At 40.9% G+C, this 27,013-nt stretch overlaps 1 protein-coding gene across 7 annotated transcripts in view; it reads right to left on the bottom strand.

Moving 5' to 3' along the window:
• Positions 1–27,013, bottom strand: part of ARHGAP42 (Rho GTPase activating protein 42) — a 260,925-nt gene that overhangs the window by 91,858 nt on the left and 142,054 nt on the right. For 5 of the 7 annotated variants that reach the window (XM_059708077.1, XM_059708076.1, XM_059708074.1 and 2 more), the window contains one exon: positions 25,661–25,732. The exons of the other annotated variants lie outside the window; for them this stretch is intronic. In XM_059708077.1, the coding sequence (XP_059564060.1) occupies positions 25,661–25,732 (72 nt within the window). The remainder of the gene's footprint in view (positions 1–25,660; positions 25,733–27,013) is intronic. 7 annotated transcript variants of the gene reach the window in all.

Below are 27,013 nucleotides of genomic sequence, written 5' to 3' on the forward strand. Positions count from 1 at the left end.
AGTGTTAGTCATATAGTCTAATTCAGTGGTTCCCAACCTTCCTAATGTTGCGACCCTTTAATACAGTTCCTCATGTTGTGGTGACCCCCAATTTCATTGTTACAAATTGAACATAATTAAAGCATAGTGATTAATCACAAAAACAATATGTAATTATATATGTGTTTTCCAACGGTCTTAAGTGACCCCTGTGAAAGGGTTGTTCGACCCCCAAAGGGGTCGCGACCCACAGGTTGAGAACCGCTGGTCTAATTTCAAATGCTCATCTGACCACTTATTTCCATGGGGTCTTTAACAGGTCGTTTTATTTCTCAGTTTTCTTCATCTGTATAATGGGAATAAGAGTAGTGCTACCTAATAAAGCTGGTAAAAGGAATACATGAAGTAATCTCTTGTAAATTATTTACTATAGTTCTTAGCACACAATAAATAATCCTCATGGAACTTATTAGGTAAAAAAATCAAAAATTATTAAACTATTAACAATTAAACTATTAAACTGTGAAAGGAAATAAATACAATATAACTTTTAAAAGACTGGTTCCTAGAACAGCTGGGAGAGGGTAACTCAGAGAGTCAAGCATGACTTGCTTGGTTAAGTATCGTCCCACGCACCAAGTGGTCGCTGGTTGGGTTCTTGGTCTGGGCATATGCCCAAGTTTCAGGCACCATCCCAAGTAGGGGGCGTGCAGCCAATTGATGTTTCTCTCATCGATGTGCTTCTCTCTCTCTCTCTCTGTCTCTCTCTCTCTCTCTCTCTTCCCTCCTTCCCTCTCCTTTCCTCTCTCTCTAGAAATCTTTTTTTTTAAGTGTCATAGAGCTAAGTTTTAGCCCATGAAGGGACATCGATGGAGGTAGGAACATGGACTTACGAAAGATGTGGCTGCATAAGGGAAATCTGCCCCAGATCCCCCAGGATTGCCATCGATGCTGGCTCCATTCTTTAGGTCTTCTAAGTCTAAGTCTTTGAAGTTCCCCTGCATCTTGAGCCTTATTTCTGTGTATCTGTTCCTTAACATTCCATTCCTTTCCCGACTTTATTTCTGACAGAGAACGCCAGCCCTTTTAGCCTGGTAAAGTCATAAAAAGCAGGCCTTGGCTATCTACCACTTGACCCAGGTCCAAGAAAATGGACTCTCCAGAATGGTTAGGACATGGAAAGGTGAAAAAGGAGGGCCAAGAATTAAGTCAAGAAGCTAGGAAAAGCAGCATGAGTGCGTGAACGAACGAGGTGCATTGCCAGAGAGAGAGATGGCAGCGGAGGACGTGGAGGCTGTCGGGACCAGTCTGACTTTCTTCTCCGAGAGAAAAATCGTTTCCCACGTTTCACCATCCATAGGCTGATAGGAAAAAGGCACTGGATTAAATCAGAAAACCAGAGTGTGTTCCAGACCACTTATCAAATGTGCCAATTAATGAGGGATGACGTCTTTGATCTTCATTTGCTTCATTTGTAACCATGCTGACCAATCCAGCCAACCACCCCAGTGATTCATTAAATATTTACTGAATACTTGCTACGTCCAATAATTGTGCTATTTAAGAGATGGTTTTGGCTGCAAAGATTTTATCATGGGAGGAGAGAATATAGCACATAAATATCCACAAAGCAAAGTAGAAACTACTATAGTAAATGCCATAAGAAAAATTTGGATCAAACACTTTGGAACTTGGAGAATGAGCTTGGCTTCTGCTGGGGTGATGCTGGAAGTCTTGTTAGAAAAAAAAAAAGTGAGAATACCACACCCTAACACAATCCTATATAATAAAAGCCTAATATGAAAATTGTCCCCTCAACAGGGAATTCAACCCGGTTCGACCAGGGGTCGGGGCCATCCAGCCAACCAGGGCCGGCAGCAGGCAGCCCCCAGGGGGAGGGAGGCCCTGGCCAGTGGCGGGCAGTCACTAGAGACCCAACCCGGGCAAAATTTTGTGCACTGGGCCTCTAGTATAACAATATGGTGCAATTGGAAGCCACCATCAAGGTCATCAGGCCCGTCACACTATCTTACCAGCACCTGCCCACGTATCAGGGAGACTTGCTCTTGCATCTTCTATAACATTACACATTCTTCAAGAACTACACTAAATCCCCCTTCCTCCACAGTGGTTCTCAACCTTCTGGCCCTTTAAATACAGTTCCTCATGTCGTGACCCAACCATAAAATTATTTTCGTTGCTATTTCATAACTGTAATGTTGCTACTGTTATGAATCGTAATGTAAATATCTGATATGCAGGATGGTCTCAGGCGACCCCTGTGAAAGGGTCATTAGAATCCCAACAGGGTAGCAACCCACAGGTTGAGAACCGCTGCTCTATAAAGAGCACTGGGATAAATTATTTTTATAATTCTGGAAGGAAATTTACCTGGAGTAAGTTATTATTTTAAGCTTATTTTTAATGATGAAAACAGGAAATTGATTACTTTTGGTCAACAGAATCATTTTAAATTCCACAACATGAATGGTAATTTATTTACTTCTACATGAACTTAGTAACTAACCAAAGAATTTTAGAGCTGACAGGAACAAGAGCATACATAAACACACCAATACACACACATCTCCTCCCATACCTCCTAGCACCCCACACTTTGTTTAGGGCAATGATTCCATTCTTCCCTGTGTAATACTTTACAAAACCACACTTTCCTCTAAAATAAAAGTCTAAATTCTCATTTTGAAGGCACTCTACCAGGAACAAAACTATCACTTACTGATAAGCATTCTGGGGCTTGGGATACATGCCAAGTTCAATTATGGAAAAGCATTTAAAAAAGAAAGGCCATTTTTCATGGCAGTCAAAGACACTGAAGCTCCAAATGATGTTTGATGCATTAGGTTCATGGCCACATGTACCTTCTTATTTGAAATGCTTGCATGTCTCCTTGTATTTATCCTTTTCACTGTGAGAAAGTTTCTACTACTCTGAAAATAGCCTTTTTTGTTTTTTGTTAATCCTCACCTGAGGATATTTATTCCATTGATTTTTAGAGTAGTGGAAGGGAGAGGTAAGAGATAGACAGAAACATTGATGTGAGAGAGACACATTGATTGGTTGCCTCCCCCATGATCCAGGATCGAGCCTGCAACTGAGGTACATGCCCTTGACTGGAATCAAAGTCTGAGGGCTGATGCTCTAACCACTGAGAAAAAATGGGCTAGAGCTGAAAATAGCCTTTAAAAAATACAACTTTTAATAAAATATAGGGCTTGAGGGGGTAACAAAGCATTTTTATAAACTACTAGCATGTTTCTCCAAAATCAGGATTGGAGAGAGGAAATGTGTAACTGCGATGTAGGGAGGCAAGGCCTAAAGCAGGGGTGGGCAAACTTTTTAACTCGAGGGCCACAATCGGTTCTTAAACTGGACCGGAGGGCCGGAACAAAAGCATGGATGGAGTGTTTGTGTGAACTAATATAAATTCAAAGTAAACATCATTGCATAAAAGGGTACGGTCTTTTTTTTTTTTTAGTTTTATTCATTTCAAACGGCCGGATCCGGCCCGCGGGCTGTAGTTTGCCCACGGCTGGCCTAGAGTCTAGGGGCCCTAGACTCACGCAGTGGGCACCCTGGAGCCAGAATCATCTGGTAGACTGTCTAATAGTGAGTCTAAAAGGCTGCACCTTTTCAGTCCTGCCCGTTGACCACTGGGTGTGGGCTGCCTGATTCATGGCCTGTGGCAGGCTGCCTGCTGACTATAGCCCTCCTATGGCAGGGACAGCAAGTCCTCCCTGAAGGGAAGCTGGGTGGGGCCTCTCTGTCCATCACACAATTACACTGTGTCCTAGCTCACATCTTGGTCAGACGAATGCTTCCAATGAAAAAGTTAACATCACCACTTAAGAACCATGGGGAATTTTGAGCGAGATGGGCCCAGAAAAATTATCTAATCTCATTTCAAAAAGTAGAAAATAAAGATGAAAGGTTTCAAAGAGTTCGAATAGAGGTTAGGAGAGAATCTACAAATCTGATAGGACATCCTGGGCAACAGCATTAGACTCTATCAGTTCTAAATGATCTGAGCTTTGTCTGAGCCTGGACTGGACAGAAGAGCGAGGACAACAAGCACAATGCGTGTTATCAATGCATGTCGAATTCTCAGCACAGTGTTGGCCCTGCAGTAGGGATGGCATGATCAAGAAGGAAGAACCTTAATACAGAGCTCTGAACGGATGAAATGCATAGCCGCAGAGGTACTTTCTGTCTCACTGGCCTAAATACAAGACAGGGTGACTGCTAAGCGGAGGGTTTGTAAAGGACTTTACATGTCAGACAGGTATTTGGACTACAGGGTAATGACCCCCAGGTTTCTTTATTTCTAATTAGTGCTTTTCTTTTAAACTATCCAATTTAACACAGCACAGAGAGAGATAACCTTCATTTAAAATCAAGGAAAGTCAACATAAAGTCTAAGTCTAATTTAGTGTTCTGCCCACTATTTTTTTATTTCTTCTCAAAGAAGTTATAAACCATCATTGCACTCTTGCAAATACTGGTGTCTTTTGTTAGTTTGGATTTAGGTGGGTCATCTAGTGAGGATATACACTGATGAACAGTCATTTCACATATAACTATTGCAATAATATGTAAACTCCAAACAGTAACATGAATTTCATTGTGCTATATCAGTGGCCGGCAAACTGCGGCTCGGCAAACTGCGGCTCGCGAGCCACATGCGGTTCTTTGGTCCCTTGAGTGTGGCTCTTCCACAAAATACCGACTTCTGCGCATGGGCCACGAAGTTTCAATCGCACTGTATGTGCGCGCCTGCACGTGGTATTTTGTGGAAGAGTCACACTCAAGGGGCCAAAGAGCCGCACGTGGCTCGCAAGCTGCAGTTTGCCGACCACGGTGCTAAGTAAAATTAGTCCAGATACAAAAGGGATTTCTTTGTGATTATCATTAAAAATAATAAGGAATAAAGAGCTACTTTCAGAAGTCCTCTGATAATTTCCAAACCAGGGAATAGCAAAATGAAAGATCTTTCTCAATAACTAAAAATTAAGCAATCAAAAAACCCTAGAGTTTAAAGAAACTGAAGAGGTCATTCGGTCCAACTCCATGAAGAAATGTTGATCTATATTCCCCATAGACATTAGTCAGCCCCTGTAGGAATTATTTTTCCTCATCACTTTTCAGGGAAGTCTGTTCCCTTTAGGGTAGCTATGCTTTTTAGATGAAAACAAACAAACAAAAAAAGTCTATTTGGAAAACAGACAAGCTGGAATAAGTTCATTTTAAAGGGGGAAAAAAAAATAACAATTGGATAGCACCTCAGATTTCACAACACATTTTACATTAGAATTTCATTGGATTCTTTCAAAATACAAAGAGATGGCTATGAACTGTATCCTTTAACGCTGCCTTGTCCAAAGTTACCCAACTACAAAGTCTTAGAATGAAAAATGCAGAACTCAAACTTCTAAGGATCTGAATACTTGCAGGAGACGCCACCCACTGAAGAGGTAATAAAAGCCAAGTTATCCTCTTGGATTTAAACTTATTCCGCTGAGAGTAAGCTCAATGCATGGTGCTTTCAGAGAGAAACAGCACTTACTTTCCCAAAGCACTGACTTAGTTCTTTTTGTCCAATTTGAAAAGTATTTACATTTTGTAATTAGAACCATGTCTACAGACACTTATAATTTAATTTTCATTCTAGTCACCTTATTTTAAAATATTTTATTAATGATCTCAGTTACATTTATGCAAGTGCAACAACATTATTTTTAAAGTTGGCAATGACAGTTTTTAAACAATGAAATTGATCCAAGCATTTATACAGTGTAAATTAACAACAAAACCGTGTTAAATAAGTTTTTAATCTTCACCCAAGGATATTTTTTTCATTGAGTTTTAGAGAGAGTGGATGAGGGTGGGAAAGACAGAGAGAAATATGGATGTGAGAGAAACATCAATTGATTGCCTCCTGCATGTGCCCTGACCAGGGCCCGAGCCAGGTAGGAGCCTGCAACCGAGGTACCTGTCCTTGACAGGAATAGAACATGGGACTCTTCGATCTGTAGGCCGATGTTCAATCCACTGAGCCAAACCAGCTACGACAAGTTTTTAGAAATGTAGTTATGCCAAAAAAAATTTTGTAAATTGGACTTCAGAGCCAATTTCAGATTTAAATAGACAGGGGCTCAAAAGCAAATAAAGAGTATCTTTTAATTAAAAAAAGGAAAATAAAGTGGAAGACAGAACAAAGGTTCCTGATACTGTAGTGAAAATAATGCGATTCATTTAAACTGATTCCATGATAAATGGAATTGGACTCTTTGTACAAGTTTCAGACGCAGGACAAGTGCTATATAAATAACCCAAGAAAACTGTTGTCATTAAAGGTTCTGTAAGATTCTATAGGAAATCAACTCAGTACAGCATAACCAATACATGTAGCTCCCGAAACTCTCGGGTGGCAATCAAGGTAATGAAATGCGATAAACCAATCTTTGGGCTGATCACCTTGATTTGCCCTGTGCCTTGTCAGGCATAAAGGAAAATGGCTGCAGAAGAGCAAAGGCGCCACTATTTGATAAATTCTCCCTCATTTATGGCCAAACCAAGCCATCTTTGAGTGCTGCCAGATCTCACAGGGCAACTGGGTATGTGCCACAGACTGGATGAGATAGAAAATGTTTCGGAGTTAAGCCACGCCCACACCCACATCTCAGGCTCATGGCCAGGGAGGAGCAGACAGGAAGATCTGGGATCTGCAATGACACTTACCAAAGGATACGTAATCCCCAAGTTTCCTATTTTTCCCTGACATGACCACCCATACTCTATCTACTTTGGCATTTTCAAGATTCACTGTTGTTTAGCATTCTTTCTGGGATGGGTCTTGCAGTTGAATTCAGCTTCCTTTGTACCATAACAAAACTCCAAATCTCTCCCCAATTCAGAAATTGCTTTGTCTCATTATTACTTCTCTAGAGGAAAGTGCCCAGGAAGGATTTAGAAATGCTCTGAAATGTGAACAATAAATTTCACTATAGTAAAGGCATAATGGGGCGGGGGGAATGAGAGGTAGGACAGGGGGACAGAACCTGCAAAGTCCGACAGCTCTGTTTCGCTTCACCAGTGACATTTTCATCTCCCCGGCTTCATCATCAAGTGATTCCATTCTGGCTTCCATTTGACATTTTTGTAACAATTTGCTAGCTAGCATTAAATTATTCCTTTCAACGTCTTCTGAGTTTATTAGGCTTGTTAGATTGTTTATGAAAATGAATTCCTAGCTCCTAAATGTTGATCCCTTAAAAATAAACACGAAAGAGTGAAAGAAAGAATGTGGGGCCAAGGCCTTGGGTTGGGTTTGGAGATGGTTAGAGTAAAAGGGTTGATGTGGCTTATTTTAAACCACAACCATTAACAACAAAAACTTTACTGCTTTGAAAACAAGTTTTAAGTTTTAATTACTATTGTTATATGTTTTCCTGAAATGGTAACTTGAACAATTTATAGTAACTAGAGAAAACTAACTAATACAAATCCCAAGGGGGTAGGTTTTTATGTTATGATAAAAAAAAAAAAGTAAACCATACCTTATCCTATATAATAAAAGGCTAATATGAAAATTGTTCCCTTGACGGAAGTTTGACCAGGGGGCGAGGCTGGCCAACCAACCGCCCTCAGCTCCTCCCTCCAGCTGGCCCGGCCTGATCGGCCGGTAAGGGAGGGCAGGCCAGACCCCACCCATGCACGAATTCGTGCACCAGGCCTCTAGTGTCCTGTAATGAAAAGACCACATATAATGGCATGACCACATACTACAAGTGAATAAAATGGAAGGGGAAATTCAGGGATGGAAATAGCTATCATCCAAGTTCTTAGTCTAGTTATACCTAAGGAAACATTACTGATGAGATTAATTTTATGAGTGAAAACCACGCACAACCTGTTGTCATAGTATTAAATTATTTGCATCAAAATGTTTAGTATTGTCTAGACATGACAAACTATCCTGGATACTAGCTTCTGAGAACACATTGCATTCTGAGAACCACTCAGCTCTGAGGTTAATCAAGCACCCCATGAAGACCCACAGGGGGCCCACCCTTCCTTCTCAGAGATCCCAGTGACTAAGTCTGCCCCTTCTTCCAGCCTGAATACGTATTTTTATTAACAATCTTTTTTATGCATTTTCACAAATCAGGCATCCAGTCTTTTCAGTCTTCAGAGTTTTGCTATTAATGAGCAAACAGACAGGATGTATTAATTTCAACATTTATATTGTGTTGCTCTATGATACCAAATTCTGCTATTCTCTGTCCCAGGAAGAAACCCACAGCAACACTGAGGAGCACTTACTGCTTTTACCAAAACAAAACAGAATGTCCTTTTCTGAGGAGTTGCCAATTACAATCCACTCAGAGAGGACCATGGTATATGCAGAGAAGGTCACGTCTGTGGGGAACTGACTGACAGTTAAGCTCAGAAGAGAGCAGTCATCATGAGTCACCCCTCTGGAGTCATGTATGTACTTTACAACCCAGGGATGATCCCCAACATGCAGAGATCCACAGTCCTCATCAGAGCTGTGGATCCAAGTAAGTGATAGAGAGCAGCGCTTCTCAAGCTTTATTGTGCATCTGAATTAACCAGGGATCTGGAGAAAACGAAGAAATGGACTCAGTAAGTCTGGGGTGGGACCAAAGAGGCTGCATTTCTAGTAAGTTCCTAGTTGATGCTGCAGGAGTTCGTTTTGAATGATAAGAATGTGGGGGACCCTTCTCGCCTGCTACCACGAGAAAAACTCATGACAGGGACAGAGAGGGTCAAGCAGGTCGCCTAAATATATTCCAAAAGTGAGGCCAAGGAAAAGCTGGAATCTGTCCACTGTTGGAATAGAATGAATGGGAAATTGACATTTATTATCAAGTTTGCACTGGGCACCTTCACACACATATATTTACTCTCGCAAAGCACACATATCACCTTTTCACTGTAATGAAAGTTAAGGAACTATCCTGAAGTCATCAAGCTCACACACGGCGGAGCCAGGACTCAGACCAAAGCCTGTTGGACTGGAAAGCCTGTGCTTTTTCTCCAAAAACAGGTGACTCCCTGAATAGTCAAACCTGAGACAGGAATAATAGGAGAAGCCAGGAGAGCCATCCTATAGTCTTTTCTTTTCTAAACATGGTGGTCGAAAAAGGGGTATGAAGCAAACCTGAAAAGCTCAGTAAACACAGAGAATGGTCTGATCACAAATTCCTACCTGGGCAGGTCATGGCGGGTAGTCATGCCCCACGCCTATGGCTTCCTTAGCAAATGTCAACCTTTGCTAAGTGAGCCCTGTCTGCTCATTGTTCTTACACCGCTAGGAGAGCATACCTTTGAAATGTCAGAGTAATCTCTTTCCCAGGACTCTTGGAGGCATAACCCCCAGCACAAGACCACCAGAACGGGAGACCACAAAACTCCTCATTGTTATCTTGTTGGCCACATACCAACTCTATTTACTGTAAATGTTAACTATCCTATACCGACCTATGTAAACTAAGTGCCTCTCCATTCTGCTTTTTTTCCAACCCTACAAATGTCCCATTCGCTTTCTCTCACCTCCTTACCAATGAATTTCATGTATCTCACGTGTTTTCTTCTTTGATTCTAAATGTATAAGATGAACTGCGAAACTGCCATTCCCTGGAACATTTTCTCCATCCATGACCTCAAAATTTGGCTCAAATAAACTAACAATTTTCTTTATAGGTTCGAACATTCTTTCATCAACAACATGAAGTGCTACTTAGCAATAAAAGAAAATGTAATTAAGAGATTCTGTCCTAAAATTCTAATGTACAGAGTAAACTTATGAAAGCATAAATAAAACTATATTAAAGCCAAAAAGTAAGTATGAGTGTGCTTTCCAAAGTAGTTTTGTTCTTCGTGGCATAAATTAACCCCAAATCCCCCAAAGTTTAAATAGAATAAACAGCACAATAAACCAGAAAATACAAACAGAACATTTTTAGTGTCAACGCATTTGAGCTTTAATTTTCAAAATGGAATACTGTCCTTTCAGATTTTATTTAGTCCATGACACATCAAGAAAACCTAAACAAATGCCATTTAACACTAATTCTAATGGATAAAAAATACCGGAATTTGGCTTAAAGAGACAGTACCACTCACAATGAGTTCACCAGCATTACCAGCTGGGACCAGTTAACCACATTTACCAAATAAGGCAAGTTTTTTCAATGCTTGAAATCTTTCTACAGTGAGCTCACTTCACTTCTCCCTGGGTTTTCCACAGTAATTGTAGAGGTCATCTCTCTAATTCAGAGTCAGTAAATCACCAGGCACTCAATGGAGACGTGGGCTGCATGGTCTCCGGAGAGCATTCAGTTTAGCTTCGTATTATTACTGAGTACGTATAGAAGAGAACGATGCAAAATGTACTCTAATGCCCAAAGGGTAAGAAGCTGTGTTAAGCCAAACCTATTAATAAGGTCAATGAGAGATGTTTACTCTTGTGAATAAAAATGGCAGACTTACCTTACTTCTCTCAATATATGTTTCAAACGTACTTCTGGTGATCTAGCACTTAGTCTATGCAAACATCCACAAATTTCAACAATGTTGGCTAACAAATGAGTCATCTACACATTCCCAAAAAAACCAAAATAATTTTTCCTTTATTAATTGACTGCTTTTTTTAATAGTGTAGAAACCATGGCACACGGACAAAAGAAAGGGAAATCTATGATGAGATTTACCACATTCTTATTTAAATCAACATTATTGGGTTGTCCACCACATTTTGGAGTTCATGGTGCAATTTGAAACCGAAACAAAAGCATTTAATCGTAAAGTGGTTTTTACATGGCCTTCTCTTAAATACTGACAGTCTACTTAAGAGGTAAAAAAATATATATTTATCAACTTATTCTAAACTTCTTGTTTGCAAAACCATAGCCCTAAACTGAGAATATGTTTGGCTTCAAAGGTAAAAGATTTCCATGAAGATACAAATATTGGAAATAAAAAATTTTGGTGTTTATGTTACAATTATGACTTTCAGCTATGAATCTGTTCAAGGTCACAGCCAATTTAACTTTACTATAAATCCTGTGATTTCCCAACATAGGAAGGCACGTCATCAAACACGCATGACTAAGTCTGTAATATCAGAGAAGACCCAAGAGAATGCAGGAGGATGAAAAGTGAAATTTGTTTCAGACCTTAGACCAGGAGTTTGCAAAATGTTTTCTGCAAGGGGCCAAATAGTAAACATTTTATGCTTTTTTGGTCTCCAATACAACCACACAACTCGGCTGTTGTAACATGAGAGCTGCCATACACAGATGAGCTACATTGTGTATAAAGTTTTCTAATAAAAATTTATTTATTGACACTTAATGTCACAAGACATTATTCTTTTAATTTTTAAAAACCATTTAAAAACGTAAAAACCATCATGGTACATGGGCCACACAAAAGCAGGCAGCTGGCCAGATTGGGCCTGCAGTTTACGGGTCCTGGTCTTAAACGGAGAAATGAACATTCTCAGCTCAAGAAACAAAGGATACCTTACACTTTGCAGTGGGGAAAGCCATCCTGAGGCAAAAGAGAATGGAGTCACCTAGTCCTTTACCTGCTCTGAGCTGGTGCTGGTGCTTAGACTGTTACTACCACAGTGGACTCCCTGTGCCACCCTTCCTCTGGAACTCAGTAACAGCTGAATTCACAGATGGGCACATAAGCCTCTCCAGAAGTAAATTTTAAAAAAGAAAAGATGAGGTATAGTGGAGAGCTCATACCTACTTAATAGAAATACATGCCAATGGCAGGTGTTGCTGAAGGAAAGGAAAGAATGAAAAGATGGTGCCCTGAAGGAAACTGAAGGGCTAATGAGGAGGCTCATCTTTGGACCCCATGGAAAGACCAGGTTTGTAATTTGCTGGAGGGTAATCAGTGGTAACTTAGAGTCAAAGGCCTTTGTCACCTGTAAGCCTGAGGTTGTCTCCCCTTGCACTCCTGCTGGCGGGGTTTTCCAGTTAGCAAGCCTTGTGTGGCCAGCAGGTGCCTAGAAATGATTGGAACCCCTAATCGCAGAACAAAATTCGTAGTGAGCATTCCAACGCAAATATTGATGAATCATTGGCTGGCAGCTAGCTGGTCTCTCCGACTCCAGCGTTCACAATGCTTATAAACCATCTTCTTGAAATACAGATTCAAGACTTGACTGGCACATGAGTGTAGAGTTGTGGTTAGGAACATGTGCCTTAGAGCAAAGCTGCCTGGGTTCAATTCCTGATTTGCTACTTACTGGTTGTCTAATCCTAGGCAAATTATATTATACTCTCCATGGCTCAGTTTACTCATTGGTAAGAAGGAAATGAAAACAACTCCCTTACAGGCCTGCTGTAAAATTAATAAATATATGTGAGCTACCAATGATTAATTTCCATTTTATCATGATCATCATCATGATTTCTGTTAACAAAAAAAAACATACAAAATATAATAAAATACTCCTTGGTGCAGCACGAAACTCTCCAATATTCTGCCCCAGCTGAATATTTCTTGCCTCGTTTTTCACTAATTTGACTTCATCTTCCACTCACATACATAGGCTAACCTATAGCCCAGTATTTACTCATACTATGGGTTATGAAATACAGGTGGGTTATACGATCAATTTCACAAGTTATAACCAGCATTTGTTTTAATGATGTGGATTAGAGTAGAAGACAATTGAACACACCAAATTACCTCAGATGTTGAAACAGAAGTATGTTTGTATATATAATCACTCAATTATGATGTAAAAGACGTTTCTTAATGTGGTTCATGTTTTTAAAAAATAGCTCTAATCACACTGAGTATATCAAGCTTCTAAGCCACATCACAAAATGTTTATACCCACCATGACTCTTCTCTTTTGCTGGGATACTGGTTGACCTTGCACTGACTAGAAAATTTCTGCCAGCTTTTAAATTGCACCTGATGAATGCTACAACTTCACAGAAGTCTTTGCCAGCCTCCCCTGGTTAAGCAGAGTGGATTGTTTCTTCTACTGTTCTCAGAAACTACTACGGGTATATTTCAGATACATCACTAATCCCATTCCATCACAATTATCTGCTTCTTTGGGGCTTCTTCTGCTATACTGTGAGCTCCATTAAGGCAAGCAACATATTTTATTTTTGTATCCCCAAGACTTAGCACCGTGTCTGATACAAAGCAGATCAACACCATCTAGTTGAATGTTCTTGTATCAATGACTTAAGACAAGATGGATGATGGCATGCTAATCAAATTTCTAATGACTCAGGGCTGAGAACGGAGGATAAGGTAGTAGAGGAGAACATCTCACTATATTAGATAATAAATTTTAGATGCTAAAAGATCTCATTACTTTGGAATGAGAAAGAGTAAAAAGTCTCACCATCAAATCCAAAAAGTCCCTAATAGATCAAAGAGCTCTACTTAAGAACTGCTGAGATTTTACTTAACTCTGAATAAACAATGTGACATCGACAGTGACAAGGCAAATCATTTTATGGTCTGACATTGATGCTTCTTTTAATGTTATAGTACTTAGATACTCTAGGGCTTCATGTTCAGTTTTGACTACTAAATTTAACAAGACCTGTTTATAGAAAACAACAGTTCAGTAAGATGAAACAATGTCATAGTAAGAGTAAGTAAATGTAATAGATATTCAGCAAATATGGGGGCTTCCCGACAAATACTGACCCTGGCAACTTTGACATTGGGGTGCTCCCTACATTTGTGTGTGTGTGTGTGTGTGTGTGTGTATTAGACATGAAAATTTGTGTATTTCAGATGTAACAAAAAGTACTAGTTAATTTTATAGGGGAAGTAGTCCAGGGTTCTTCATAATTTAGTTTTTAAATCCATATGAGTTTCCTAAATATTTAACCCCCTGATTCCTAGGCTTTATAGGGTTTCTAGTTACTTCAATGTGTAGTACAATGTTTTAACTCATATTCAATACACATAAAATATAGGTGAGGGCAATAGGAAGAACCCAACAAAACAGCATTAAAATCAAATGTTGGCACAGTATATTTGTAACAAGCCTAAGGTGCAAAAATTAGTATTCTATAAAAATGATTTGAAAAATCTTTCATCTCTTCTTCTTTCCTAGATTACCCTGGAATTTTTGCTTGTTTTCTCAACAAACAAGCCACTATTACAGTATACAGTTGAACACAGGATGGCTGAATTCACTGGTGGTAGTCATGTTACCAAAGCCCCACAGTTAGGCCCTGGCCAGTGTAGCTCAATCGGTTGGGCGTCATTCCGTGCACCAAAAATTTGGTTTGATTCCTGCTCAGGGCACATGCCCCATTTCAGGCTCAATCTCTGATAAGGGGCATGCAGGAGGCACCTGTTCCACTCTCATGTCAATGTTTCTCTCTCCCTCTCCTCTGTCTCTAAAAGTCATTTTGAAATCTTTTTTTAAAAAAGCCCTATAGCTAACATCAAATGATGTATATTACAAACCCACCTAGGCATGATATTTGTAAACTACTCCTGTTTGTATCTGCAACTTGCTTTGAATTCTAAAGTGTAAATGTGAAATAGAACCAATTTTACGGTGTTCTTGTTTGAAACTTCCACAGTTATCAATATGAAGTCTCCTAAGTGTTACAGAATATTTCTAAACATCTAAATTTGAAAAACAGAAATCACTAATAAGATTCCCAACAACTTCAAGGACCACTGAAAAGACATTGATCTTGAACAAAGAAGGTGTCAGGAAAAATAGCAAGTGTAGAGCAATGCTAAGTACCAAAGTACAGATCATGAAATGAATTCAGAAGCACAACTTGTAAGGAAGCTTAAAAAGTTTCCTAAGGATTAGTCTTCAGGCATCAACGTAAGAATAATTAGGTGGGAAAATAGTGATAATTTTCTCTATAAGTTATAATAATCAAATTAGAGCATAGGAGCATATCCTTCTATCTGAGCACACAGTAGCCACTTAATAAAACTAATAATCTATATATGTATATAAACACATATACGCATTTACCATATAATGATGTAAATGATTTATAAATTGACTTAAATTCTTCAGCAGAATGTCTTTTGGGTTATGTCCCAATCCAGATTTCTAACTCAGTGGGAGGCTCTGCTGTTCCCCATGACTGGCCAGGTTTGAAACGTACATAAAAACATGATACTCAGCAATTTTTGAAATAGATACAGAGACACCGAAATATGTACAGTGCCCCCTCTGTCAAGTATAGAGACCACTGCCCACATCCTGTCTCCAGGGAATGTGATCTGATTTGTTTTCCTAGTGATGGCCATGAGATCCAGTGGGGCTGATACTCACCTTATACTGGATGTTGTAAGGATGGTGAAAATATGCTATAAACTACCAAAACAAGTTGTGTGGTGCGTGGAGGTAGGTATGGCCCACTGCCAAAAGCCAAGTCAGAAGGTTTGGATTTGAGTCCCAGCTAAAGGAAAAGGGCACCCCTGGGTTGCTGGGAATGCTTCTTGATCTTTCTGGGTATCACGTTAGTTCTGTGAACATGATGATACTTCCTACTCTGTAAAACTCTTATGAGTAACTAGAGGCCCGGTGCACAAAATTCGTGCATGGGTAGGGTCCCTAGGCCTGGCCCGCGATCAGGGCTAATCTGCAGGCAACTGGTGGGGCAATTGGGGGGGTCCCTATTGGCACCTGCCTTGGCTGGCCTGGGTCCTGCAGGCTGGGGGAAGCTCCTGCATTGAGCGTTTGCCCCCTGGTGGTCAGTGCACGTCACAGTGACTGGTTGTTCTGTGGGTCATTCCACCGTTCAGTCAGTTTGCATATTAGGCTTTTATTATATAGGAGAGTGACCCATAAATTGTATGGTATTATTAATTACTAGAGGCCCAGTGCACAAAAATTTGTGCACTTGGGGGGGGGAGGGGTGGGTGCCTAAGCCTGGCCTGTGCCCTCTCGCAGTCTGGGACCCCTCAGGAGATAAGGACCTGCTGGCTTAGGCCTGCTCCTGGGTGGCAGAGGGCAGGCCCAATCCCTAGGTGCAGCCCCTGGTCGGGCTCAGAGCAGGGCTGATTGGGGAGTTGGGGCACCACCCCCTGTCATGCACAGAGCAGGGCGGAGCAGGAGATTGCGATGCCACCCTCAGTCACGCTCAGGGTAGGGCCGATTGGGGGGTTGGGGCACCACCCCCTGTCACACTCAAGGCAGGGTCAATGGGGAGGTTGTGGTGCCACCCCCTGTCACCCACAGAGCAGGGCCAATCAGGGGGTTGGGGCGCTGCCCCCTGTCACTCACAGAGCAGGGCCCATCAGGGAGGTTGGGTCTCCGTACCCTGTCACGCACAGAGCAGGGTCGATCAGGGGGTTGGGGAGCTACCCCTGTCACACACAGAGCAGGGCCGATCAGGGGGTTGAGGAGCTCCCCCCTGTCATTCACAGAGTAGGGCCAATAGGGGAGTTGGGGCACTGCCCCCTGTCACACACAGAACAGGGCGGATCAGGGGGTTGGGGTGGAGCACCCTGTCACACTCAGGGCAGGGCCGATGGGGAGGTTATGGCTCTACCCCGTCACAAACAGAGCAGGGCCCGTGTGGCACCACACCCTGTCACACACAGAGCAGGGCCGATCAGGGGGTTGGGGTGCCGCACCCTGTCACACACAGAGCCGCAGGGTGATCAGGGGGTTGGGGAGCTCTCCCCTATCAGGCACAGAGGAGGGCTGATCAGGGGGTTGGGGCACCTTCCCCTGTCACGAACAGAGCAGGGGGGATAGGGAGGTTGTGGCCCTGCCCCCTGTCACACACAGAGCCGCAGGGCGATCAGGGGGTTTGGGCGCTGCCCCCTGTCACGCTGATCCCGGTGCCGAGAGGCCTCACGGCTCCGCTGATCCTGGTGCTGGGAGGCATATTACCCTTTTATTATATAGGATAGAGGCCTGGTGCATGGGTGGGGGCCGGCTGGTTTGCCCTGAAGGGTATCCTGGATCAGGGTGGGGGTCCCGCTTGGGTGCCTGGCCAGCCTGGGTGAGGGGCTGATGGTTGTTTGCAGCTGGTCGCACCCCCTTCAGGGTGGGGGTCCCCACTGGGGTGCCTGGCCAGTCAGGGTAAGGGGCTGAGGGCTGTTTTCAGGCTGGCGGGTGACTGAAGCTCCCAACCGCTCCTTTTTTTTTTTTTTTATTCTGGGCCAGCTTTAGCTCTGAGGCTTGACTCCAGTTCTGAGGCCTCGGCTGCTGAAAGCAGGTATCTGGTTTGTTTGGGTTCTATAATCGAAACACTGTTTCAACTCCAGCTCTGAGATCCCGGCTGGCTGAAAGCAGGTTTCTGGTTTTGTTTAGCTTCTATATTTGTAACAAGTTTCAAAGTGCAAGCTCAGAGGCCGGCAAGGCAGGCGGGGAACGTTGGCTTCCTCCGTCACTGAAGCAAGCAAGCCTCATGTTCGCTTCAAGCTGCCTGGCTGCCGGCCACCATCTTGGCTGCAGTTAATTTGCATATCGCCCTGATTAGCCAATGGGAAGGGTAATGGAGGTACGGCTAATTACCATGCTATTACCTCTTTTATTAGATAGGATGACTGATGTCCATCTAAAGCCTTCTTGCATAGTAGCCTTGTGAACCAGACTTTATCACTATTTAATCATCAACTCAGAGCTGCTTCTCTCTGTCCATGAAACAAAATAAGAAACTAACCCACATGATGAACAATGACCTTATTTTTACTGCAATGTTTTGGTTAATACTGAAAAAAGTATATAATAGCAATAATTGTTTTCCATTATAAAACAAAAGCAATTAATGCCTTAGTGCTTACTATGTACAAGAAATTATGCAAAGCAATTTATATAAAATATCAAATTGTGCTATTGTAGCAGTTTTATGAAGATGGTTCTATTATTTTCTCCATTTTTCAGATGGGGAAACTAAGGCTTTAAAGAGGTAATTTTTTTATCCAAGTTCACATTTCCTACAAGTATTGGTGGCCAAGTTTTTATCTTGTTTGTATGATTCTATAGAACTTGCTGTTAAATAATTATACTATCTTACTCTTCAAATGAGCTAACCAGCCAATTTTCTTTGTCTGAGAAGTTTATGAAAAAGGGAATAAATATCACTTGAGTATCAAATATGTGGTAGTGCTACTAAAGAACTCTATAGACATTATCTCATTTCTGATTAAAATCTGACTCTACACTTTATTAGTTAGGTGACCTCACCCCATTTACTTCATTTTTCTACATCTCAGTTTCTTCCTCTCTATTTTTAAATCTTTATTATTGAATATTACATGTCCTCTCCCCCCCCCATTGACCCCTTCTAGCCCACCCTTACACCACCCCCCATTGTCTGAGTCCATGGGTTATGCATATATATGCATACAAATTCATTGGTTGATCTCTTCCAACTGCCACCCTCCTCTGCCTTCCCTCTGAGGTTTGACAGTCTGTCCAATGCTTCTTTGTCTCTGCATCTATCTACAAAATGAATTTACGTTTTCTTATCTGATATGTTGGTTATGAGGATTAAATGAATTTACATGTAAAATGTTTAGGGCAGTACTTGGTTAACTATTGTAAAGGGTAGTACTATTATAGTTTAAAAAATTAAATAACAAAAATCAGTACTTCTGCAACCCTGTATAACATAATAGGGTCTATTGACTGGATGTACAATAAAGGGAATTACAAGCAGTTTCAAAACTATGAAATGGCTTATAGTTTGCCCACAGAATTCAGTCCCAAATACAGTCCTAGCTAGAGAACATCCGTCCAGGAGACAGAGACTCAGCTCAGTGCCCATCAGCAGCACATGAAAAACCAATCCTGACTATTCTCTTAGGTCTTGTTGCCAACAGGAGGAAAAGTATGGTGACCTCAATTCATACACTGACCCTATAAGCCATGTTATTTTGAATGTTCTGATTGTGAATCCAAAGTATTACCCATTAAATTAAATACATAACTCAGTTCAGTGATAAAAATGTTATCATTGAAATAAGTAAAACATCTGTCATCCTCTGGATTCTCTCTAAGTTATCTGTATGTTTCAGACAACAAATTAGAGTGCAGCCACTTTTCATATGAAGAAAAGAAATCTAAGGCTGTAACAAAAATTAATTGTGACAATGCTTCATAGATTTTTTTAGATCCTAACTGCTAAAATAATTACGTTTCAAAATAATAAATGTTCAAAGACAGAACCAAACTCTACTATAGACAGAACAAAGAGACAAAAATCATCAGGTTCCATCACAGTCTTCAATGTAAAATCAATATGAAGAGAATCAAGTCTATTTTGAAATGACTAATATTATATTGTTTATTTTTGTATTAAAATCATAGAGGGCCCGAGCCAGTTTGGCTCAGTGGACAGAGTGTCAGCAGGCAGACCAAAGGGTCCTCGGTTAGATTCCAGTAAGGACACGTATCTCAGTTTCAGCTCCTCCCTCGCTCAGGCCTTTGTCTGGGCTCCTTCAGGAGGCAATCAATTGATGTGTTTCTCTTACATCAATATTTCTCTGTCTTTCCCTCTCTCTTCCACTCTCTCTAAAAAAGAAATCAATGGAAAAATATCCTCGGGTGAGCATTAAAACACACACACACACACACACACACACACACACACACACACACAACCCATAGCCGAATGTTCATGATTCTTTTAAGATCTAATTAAAGATGAAAACCAGTCTTGAAAAACATTTCCCATAGAAATAAAAATGTACCTTTTAACTTTCATGGGAAGTACTTCTCAAGCCTCTTTTATCTCGAATGAAACCAGTGGTAAGAGCCTACTGTGTGGTGGGAACTTTTAAATCAAGGGAACTATATTAATTTCACTTGATTCAAAGTGGGCAAGTGTGAACTTATTTGAAAAATTTTTATAATTAAGAAATTTCACACTAAATCATTTTTTGCTAAAGGTAAAGAAAATGGCCCTAGCCAGTTTGACTTGGTGATTAGAGCATCAGCCTGCAGACTGAAGGGTCTCAGGTTTGATTCCTGATCAAGGACGAGTACCTTGGTTGCAGGCTCCATCCCTGGCCCTGGTCGGGGTATATGTAGGAGGCAACCAATCAATGTGTCTCTCTCACATTGATGTTTCTCTCTCTCTGTCTCTCCCCCTCCCTTTCACTCTTTCTAAAAATCAATGGAAAAATACCTTTGGGTGAGGATTAACAACAACAAAAAGAAAAAAATCTCACAAAGGCGTACTCTAAAGAGCAGCCTGGAGGAGCTGAAAGACTCCTGGTGTGGATGAAAACTGGGTGCTGTAATAAATGTGACCCCAAGTGACCTCACAGGATAATCTGAGCATAAATTCCTAACTAGGCAAATCATGGTGGGTAGTCACACCCAAAGCCTATAAAAAGGCTATCTTCTCCGTAAGCTTGCCCTGCCCATTGTTTCTATGCCTTTGAAATGCCTCTTTTTCAGACCCCTCAGAAGTATAATCACCCCCAAAAAGCACATGATCCTGTTAACTATCCTATAATCCTACCATAGAGATTTTTCTGCTTTGCCTTTACCCACCTTCATGTAATCTGCCTTACATTCCTACCTTAAGTCCAAATATATAAAAGAAATTACAAGCTGTCATTACAGGAAGCACTTGAGATCTTGCTTCCTGGCATGTCATCAATTTGGCTCATATAAATTCTTTTAAAAATTCTCTATAGGTTTGGACATTCTTAGGTTGACACTGGTCTGAGGAATTACGTTCTAGCCCTCACTGTGCCACCATGCCCAGTCTGTGTATATATGGAACATGAGCACTTGGTCTCCTGAAAGTCAGTTCCATCTCTTAAAATATCTAATAGTCTGGTATGTACAGGGTGTCCCCAAAAACTGTATACATACTTTAATAGCTGATAGCTCGGTTTTGAACATGAAATGCATTTCTTGTTGTTGTTAATCTTCACTCGAGAATATTTATTCCATTGATTTTTAGAGAGAATGAAAGGGGGGGGGTAGAGACAGAGAGATATAAACATGGATGTGAGAGAGACACATGAATTGGTTGCCTCCCCCAGGATCCAGGATCAAGCCTGCAACTGAAGTACAGTGCCCTTGACTGGAATCAAACCCATGACCCTTCAGTCTGCCGGCCGATGCTCTAAACACTCAGCCAAACCGGCTAGGGCTGAAATGCATTTTAATAAACACTGCCTTTATAATTATTAAAAGTGTGTGAATACATTTTTGAGAAACTCTCTATATACATGTTTACATACACTCACCTATAATGGATTTGTCTTTGATTGGTAAGAGTTAATTTGTGATGAAACAAGTGTAGAAAATGCAGATATGACTTACAATTGATCCTCTCTGGGAGCAAGGAGAATTCCCATATAATCAATGAAATATAGCTGTCAATTTATACAAAAAGTGGGGGAACCAATAATTCATCCTGCTCTATTAGAACACTGCTCTCGATATATTCATGTTGTGAAAATTCTAGTTGGCATTAATTGTTCTGAATACCCACTTCCACTTCCACTCATTTCTAGAATGCTGATCGGCAGTGTATCAGAAGCCAAATTAAAGAAACGGAACATTCCATCCCACACTCTGACACATGTAGTGGCCAGGCCTGCAATACAGTCCTATTCTGCAAATACCATTAGACTCAGAACCCTTAAACAAATACATTCTTGACAACTATTTATAGATAATTCTTCTAATCTTTAGCTATTCACAAAGCAGGCCCCATCGCCTCTGTCCTTGAGTTCCACGACCCCATCATTAACCTTTTCTAATGCCTCTTACAGATGCCTGGTGCCTTTTCCCCTCAACTGGAACTCACTCAGGGCCTCCACAGCAAAGTATCAGGTGTCTCAAAGATCCATAGAACACACTACAAAGGAAACGTTTGTGGTCCATGGACTTGATCCACTCCAGTTAAACAGGATCATCTGGTTGTGAGGAGAGGGCCACCTTGACTCAGCGTTTTCCACTTGGACCAAGCGAAGGAGGTTGCTGACTGCAGTGGAAGATTCTACGCTTAATAACTTAATAGACACTCTTGCCTTCCAGCTGGCTCGTGGGCCTGAGCACGCTGTGGAAACCTCTACTCTAAAGACTGTGGAAAGCAGCGGAGTGTCATTTGTAGAATTAGCTTTATTTACCAAGTAAGAAAATACCTAAGTAAAACAGGGAGTAAAGCAATACAAAAAAATGAATTTTTTCTTCAAGGATTTCTACTTCTACCACAATGTTTTTGCAATAGCAAAAGAAAAGAAAAGGACTCAAACGTATATGTCAGAAGAAAATGCCTGTTCTTTATTCACTCTACTAAAAAACAACTACTTAGCAGCTTAGAAGCAATTTAGCATTAAGAGCATAGGCAGATAAAATACACAGATTCACCATCACCAAAGGACCAAGTACAATAATCTTTATGCTCAAGATTTCATTTGAATTCATTTAACCACAGGTTTAACCTGCTAATGAGTGGGCAAAGGCATAGTATACTATTATGTGTTCTCGGTTGGTCTGTCCAGCAAGTGAGATGTTTTAAAAATGGATGTAATTGCTCATTCAACTACAGCTAGAGCTAATCTAAACCTTCATATAAGAATAATCCAGCGCTAGCTGGTTTGACTCAGTGGATAGAGCATTGGCCTGTGGACTGAAGGGTCCTCGGTTTGATTCTGGTCTAGGGCACATACTTTGGTTGGAGGTTCCCTGGCCCTGGTCGGGGTGCGTGCAGGAGGCAACCAATTATTGTGTCTCTCTCACATCAATGTTTCTCTGTCTCTCCCTCTCCCTTCCACTCTCTCTAAAAACCAATGGAAAGCCATCCTGAGGCAAATATCCTCAGGAAAAATATCCTTGGGTGAGGATCAACAAAAACAACAGCAACAATAAAACGAATAATCCATACACAAATGAAATTTACTATTTTAGGTGGGCCAGAAAACTTGGAATATCCTGCACTGCAAAAGGGATTTTTCACAAAGCTATTCCATAAAGTTTTAGAAAAATTAATGAAGTGAAATATTGTAAATCAAGCCTGTGAAGTAAAAAGGCTTGATTTTAGCTCCATAGCCTCACTCATCATTGTCCTCATGGTAAAACCGGTGTAAGACACAGGTTGTTTTGAGGATTTAATTAGGTCACTGACGTAATAGTTCAGTGAAAATCACTACAATGTACATGTCAATAAAGATCAGCTATTTTTATTCCTGAAAAGACTCTTCCTTGATCTGGAATACCACATTCTTGTAATTTTCTTTCTTCTTCTTCCCCTACCTTTCACCGTAGAGTTTTTCCTCTCCCCAAACATTAATGTTGAGAGTTTTCAGATTATACAGAATGTAGGTCCTCTTCTCGCTCTGTTCTCTCCCATTGTGGGATCTATTCTACCCCCCCATGATTTTAATTACCACCTAGAGAACAATAACTCCCAAAGGTGTATTTCTAATTCAGACCCGATTACACACCTGACAACTCAATGTCTCCACGTGGATGTCTCAGAGGAACCTCGAATGCATTATGTCTAAAAGCCAAAATCACCATCCTGCCATCCAAACATACGTGTTGCCTATCTCAATAAGTAGCTTCAAAACCACTGGAGTATGCAACCCAGCCCCCTGGGAGTTACCTCTGAAACCTCCTGTTCCTCACTTCTAACTATGTAACCCATTTCCTACCCCTTTCCATTTTACTTCTGAAATACACCCCTTGTCTCCACCGCTACTACCACCTTCTGAATCTAAAGCCACTGCCCTATAGCCCCCAAACTGGTTTTCACAAAAGCAGTCTCACCTCCTCCAATCCATGCATGACATGCAACTAGAGTAATATTTAAAAATGCACAGGTCCTCCGTTCTTCCCATGGTCCTCTATATTCCAAACACACTGGATCGTTTTCCTTTACAATGCCAGCCTCTCTCCTCCTTCAGGGCCTCGATTCATCCCCACCTTGTTCCTTCTTCAGGAAGGTATGGGAGGTTGTCCCCTTCCCACCCCTGTGTGCCCATAGCTGGCTATTTCTTTCTCATCCTTTATTCCTCTGCTTAACCAATCCCTCCTCCAGAGAGCACGGCCTGGTTCTCAGGACAAAGTCAGTCCCATTCATTACACTCTCGGGAAGCACCCTGCACTTCGGCATCAGCGCCTTTGCTATTACTTTGGTGTCTGTTTTCCACAAAAGATAATTAGGGACACAAGTGCAGGGAGCACGCCTGTCTTGTTTATAGTCGCATCCCTTCATCTCAAACACCAGGATTGCCACAAGGAGGCCAGCCAGGACATTGATAAACACTTGCTGCATTAATTAACACAAAAATAGTTCCGGCTTAGTCCTCGACTTGATAATTTTTCATAATTAGTGAAGAAATGTATGTAAAACGAATCCAGGGCCGACTGCGATAGCTTTGTACAGGAAATGAGCATAAGGACTACTGGGTTCTATGAGGGGAAATCAATTCTGGGAGAGGAATGAATGAGGCCTATACACGGAGGCTTCTTTCTGGTGCTGGGTGATCAGCCCGGAGAGTTAGCAAGACCTCAACAAGGGAAGGGGGAGAAATGTTCCGGGGAGAGAGGAAGGTTGGGCAAAGCCGTGGACAGAGACTGGTGAGTAGGTCGCTGTGCGCAAGGAGGGAGGTATAGTGATGCACAGATGGGCACCGTGTGGAGTGCGTGCCTATCAGGAGCAGACTGTCTCTCAAAGAGAGCCACTGAAGGTGCCACTATCCAAGAATGACAGGCAGGAAGGTGGATACCAGATGTGCGTGTGGAGACCAGCTAGTAGGCTATTTCAATATTTCAGACAGAAGAGAAGGCGGAAAGAAGGAAAAATAATTCTGCATTAGAATGGATGGTACTGCTAGAATGGGGAAAGGCTATGTCACTGACTAAATAGAAAACCAAAACATGTTGAGAAAGAATGGGTGAAGTGATGAGTTCTGTTTTGGAAACCCTAAAGTTTATGTCCTTACATAATGTTGTGCAGGTAGTTAAAATGCAGATCTAAGAAAAAGGATGCAAGTAAATTTCAAAAAATATTAGGCTCAGGGAAATTTTAATTGGTACATAATCAACTAAACATCATTGCAAATGTCTGACAAACATGTTGAAGGTTTTCCACAAACACGTTTTCTTTAATAATGAAAAAATACAATTTATAATAATAAAAGCATAATATGCTAATTAGACCGGACGTCCTTTCAGACGGCCTTCCGGATGAACCGGGGCTGCGAGGGAAGCGTAGGTCCTGGGTGCCAGAGGGAAGCCGGTGCCAGCAGCCGGGGGAAGGAAAGCCTACTCTTGCATGAATTTCGTGCATCAGGCCTCTAGTAAGTAATAAAAGTTCTTTTATAATAACTGCCTGAATTTTCAATATACCTTCTGCCTAATTTTTATCTTATAGTAGTTAGGAGCAAAGCTCATAATTTTACCATAATTTCACCCCTTTTAAAATAGTTCCCTCCAATTATGGGGATGGAAGGAACTCACTGATGCTGACTTTTTCTCTGTTCAGTAGAAGAAGAATATCTTTTATGTTTAAAGAAATGCCGGTCTTTGTAATAGGCTCAGTGCAAAAGTTAAAAATGACGTACAGAATTTTTTAAAAGGTCATTCTAATATCAAAATGTTAACATCTGAAATTATGTCATCTTTAATTACTAGGAGAATATCTGAAGAATAATAAAATGGAACACTTACTTTTGCTGCGCCTATCTGTTCTTTTCGAAATTTCTCAAGTGGCGCAATTAATACATCATTAGCGTTTTGAATCTGAAATTAAAAATGCAAATTAATTAAATTATGTATATTTCACGCAAATATTGATAAAAGATGGCTCATTTATTCACCTTATTTAAATAAACAGCTTTTTTTCTCTTGTTCACGTCTATAAATGAAATAAAAATACCTTTCATGTTGTAGTATTTTTCTACTTTATAATTAAGTTGTTCTCACAAACTATGTCATTTGGTTCTAACATAATGTAAATAATGTGCAAACAAGTACATGTGGTAAAATCTTAGTTAAATATTTAATGTTCTTATTCTAAGACATAACTAAGAAACAGCATATTGGATAGTAAATTTACAAATACTTTTAATTATACTGTTTTAATGCAGTCAGTTCAAACATCATTTTAAAACTGAACCATATAAAAGCTCTTCCGTTTTGCCACTAGAATATTATAATTCTACAACTGCAAAATAAAATAAGGCTCACTTTTCTTTCCTATTTCATTATAATTCTTACACTTGGGATTTGCTGGAATGTTCTCATATTTCCAACCCTACTAAAATAGTATCTTATTTTCAATGAACAGAATTTTAGCCTCAAACTCCAAATTGGGATTCCCCTAAAACTTTAAAACATAAATCTTTTAATATTGATCTGTAAGAATATTGTGAGAGGGTTCAAAGTATGGGGGCCAGGGACTAAATGCAAGGAGACAAACATTTCTGACAATAACATTATGCTGGAAGGAAATCTCCATTTTAAAAACTCTTTAGGAAGCATTAAACTTAAACATAGAATCTTATATGTCTCACCATAGAAAGAAATGGTAATTATGTACAGGGTGGAGGTGTTAGCTATGGCCATGGTGGCAATCATTTTGCAAAATAAAATGTATCAAACCAACATGTACACCTTGAGTTTACATAGTGTTATATGTCATTTATATCTCAACTAGAGGCCTGGTGCACAAAATTCATGCACTCAGGAAGGTGGGGTGCCTCAGCCCAGATTGCAAGAGGGCACAGGCTAGGCCGAGCGACCCCACCAGTGCACGATCAGGGCCAAGGAGGGACGCGGAAGGTTGGCCAACTGGGGAGGGACCGCGGGAGGGCTCCAGGATGTGTCTGGCCTGTCTTGCTCAGTCCTGATCAGCCGAACCCCAGCAGCAAGCGAACCTACCAGTCGGAGGGTCTGCCCCTGGTGGTCAGTGCACGTCATAGCGAGCGGTTGAGCGGCCTTAGTGTATCATTAGCATATTACACTTTGATTGGTTGAATGGCCAACCGGACACTTAGCATATTAGGCTTTTATTATATAAGA

The sequence above is a fragment of the Myotis daubentonii genome, chromosome 9 (genome assembly GCF_963259705.1).
Source record: "Myotis daubentonii chromosome 9, mMyoDau2.1, whole genome shotgun sequence".
NCBI lineage: Eukaryota > Metazoa > Chordata > Mammalia > Chiroptera > Vespertilionidae > Myotis > Myotis daubentonii.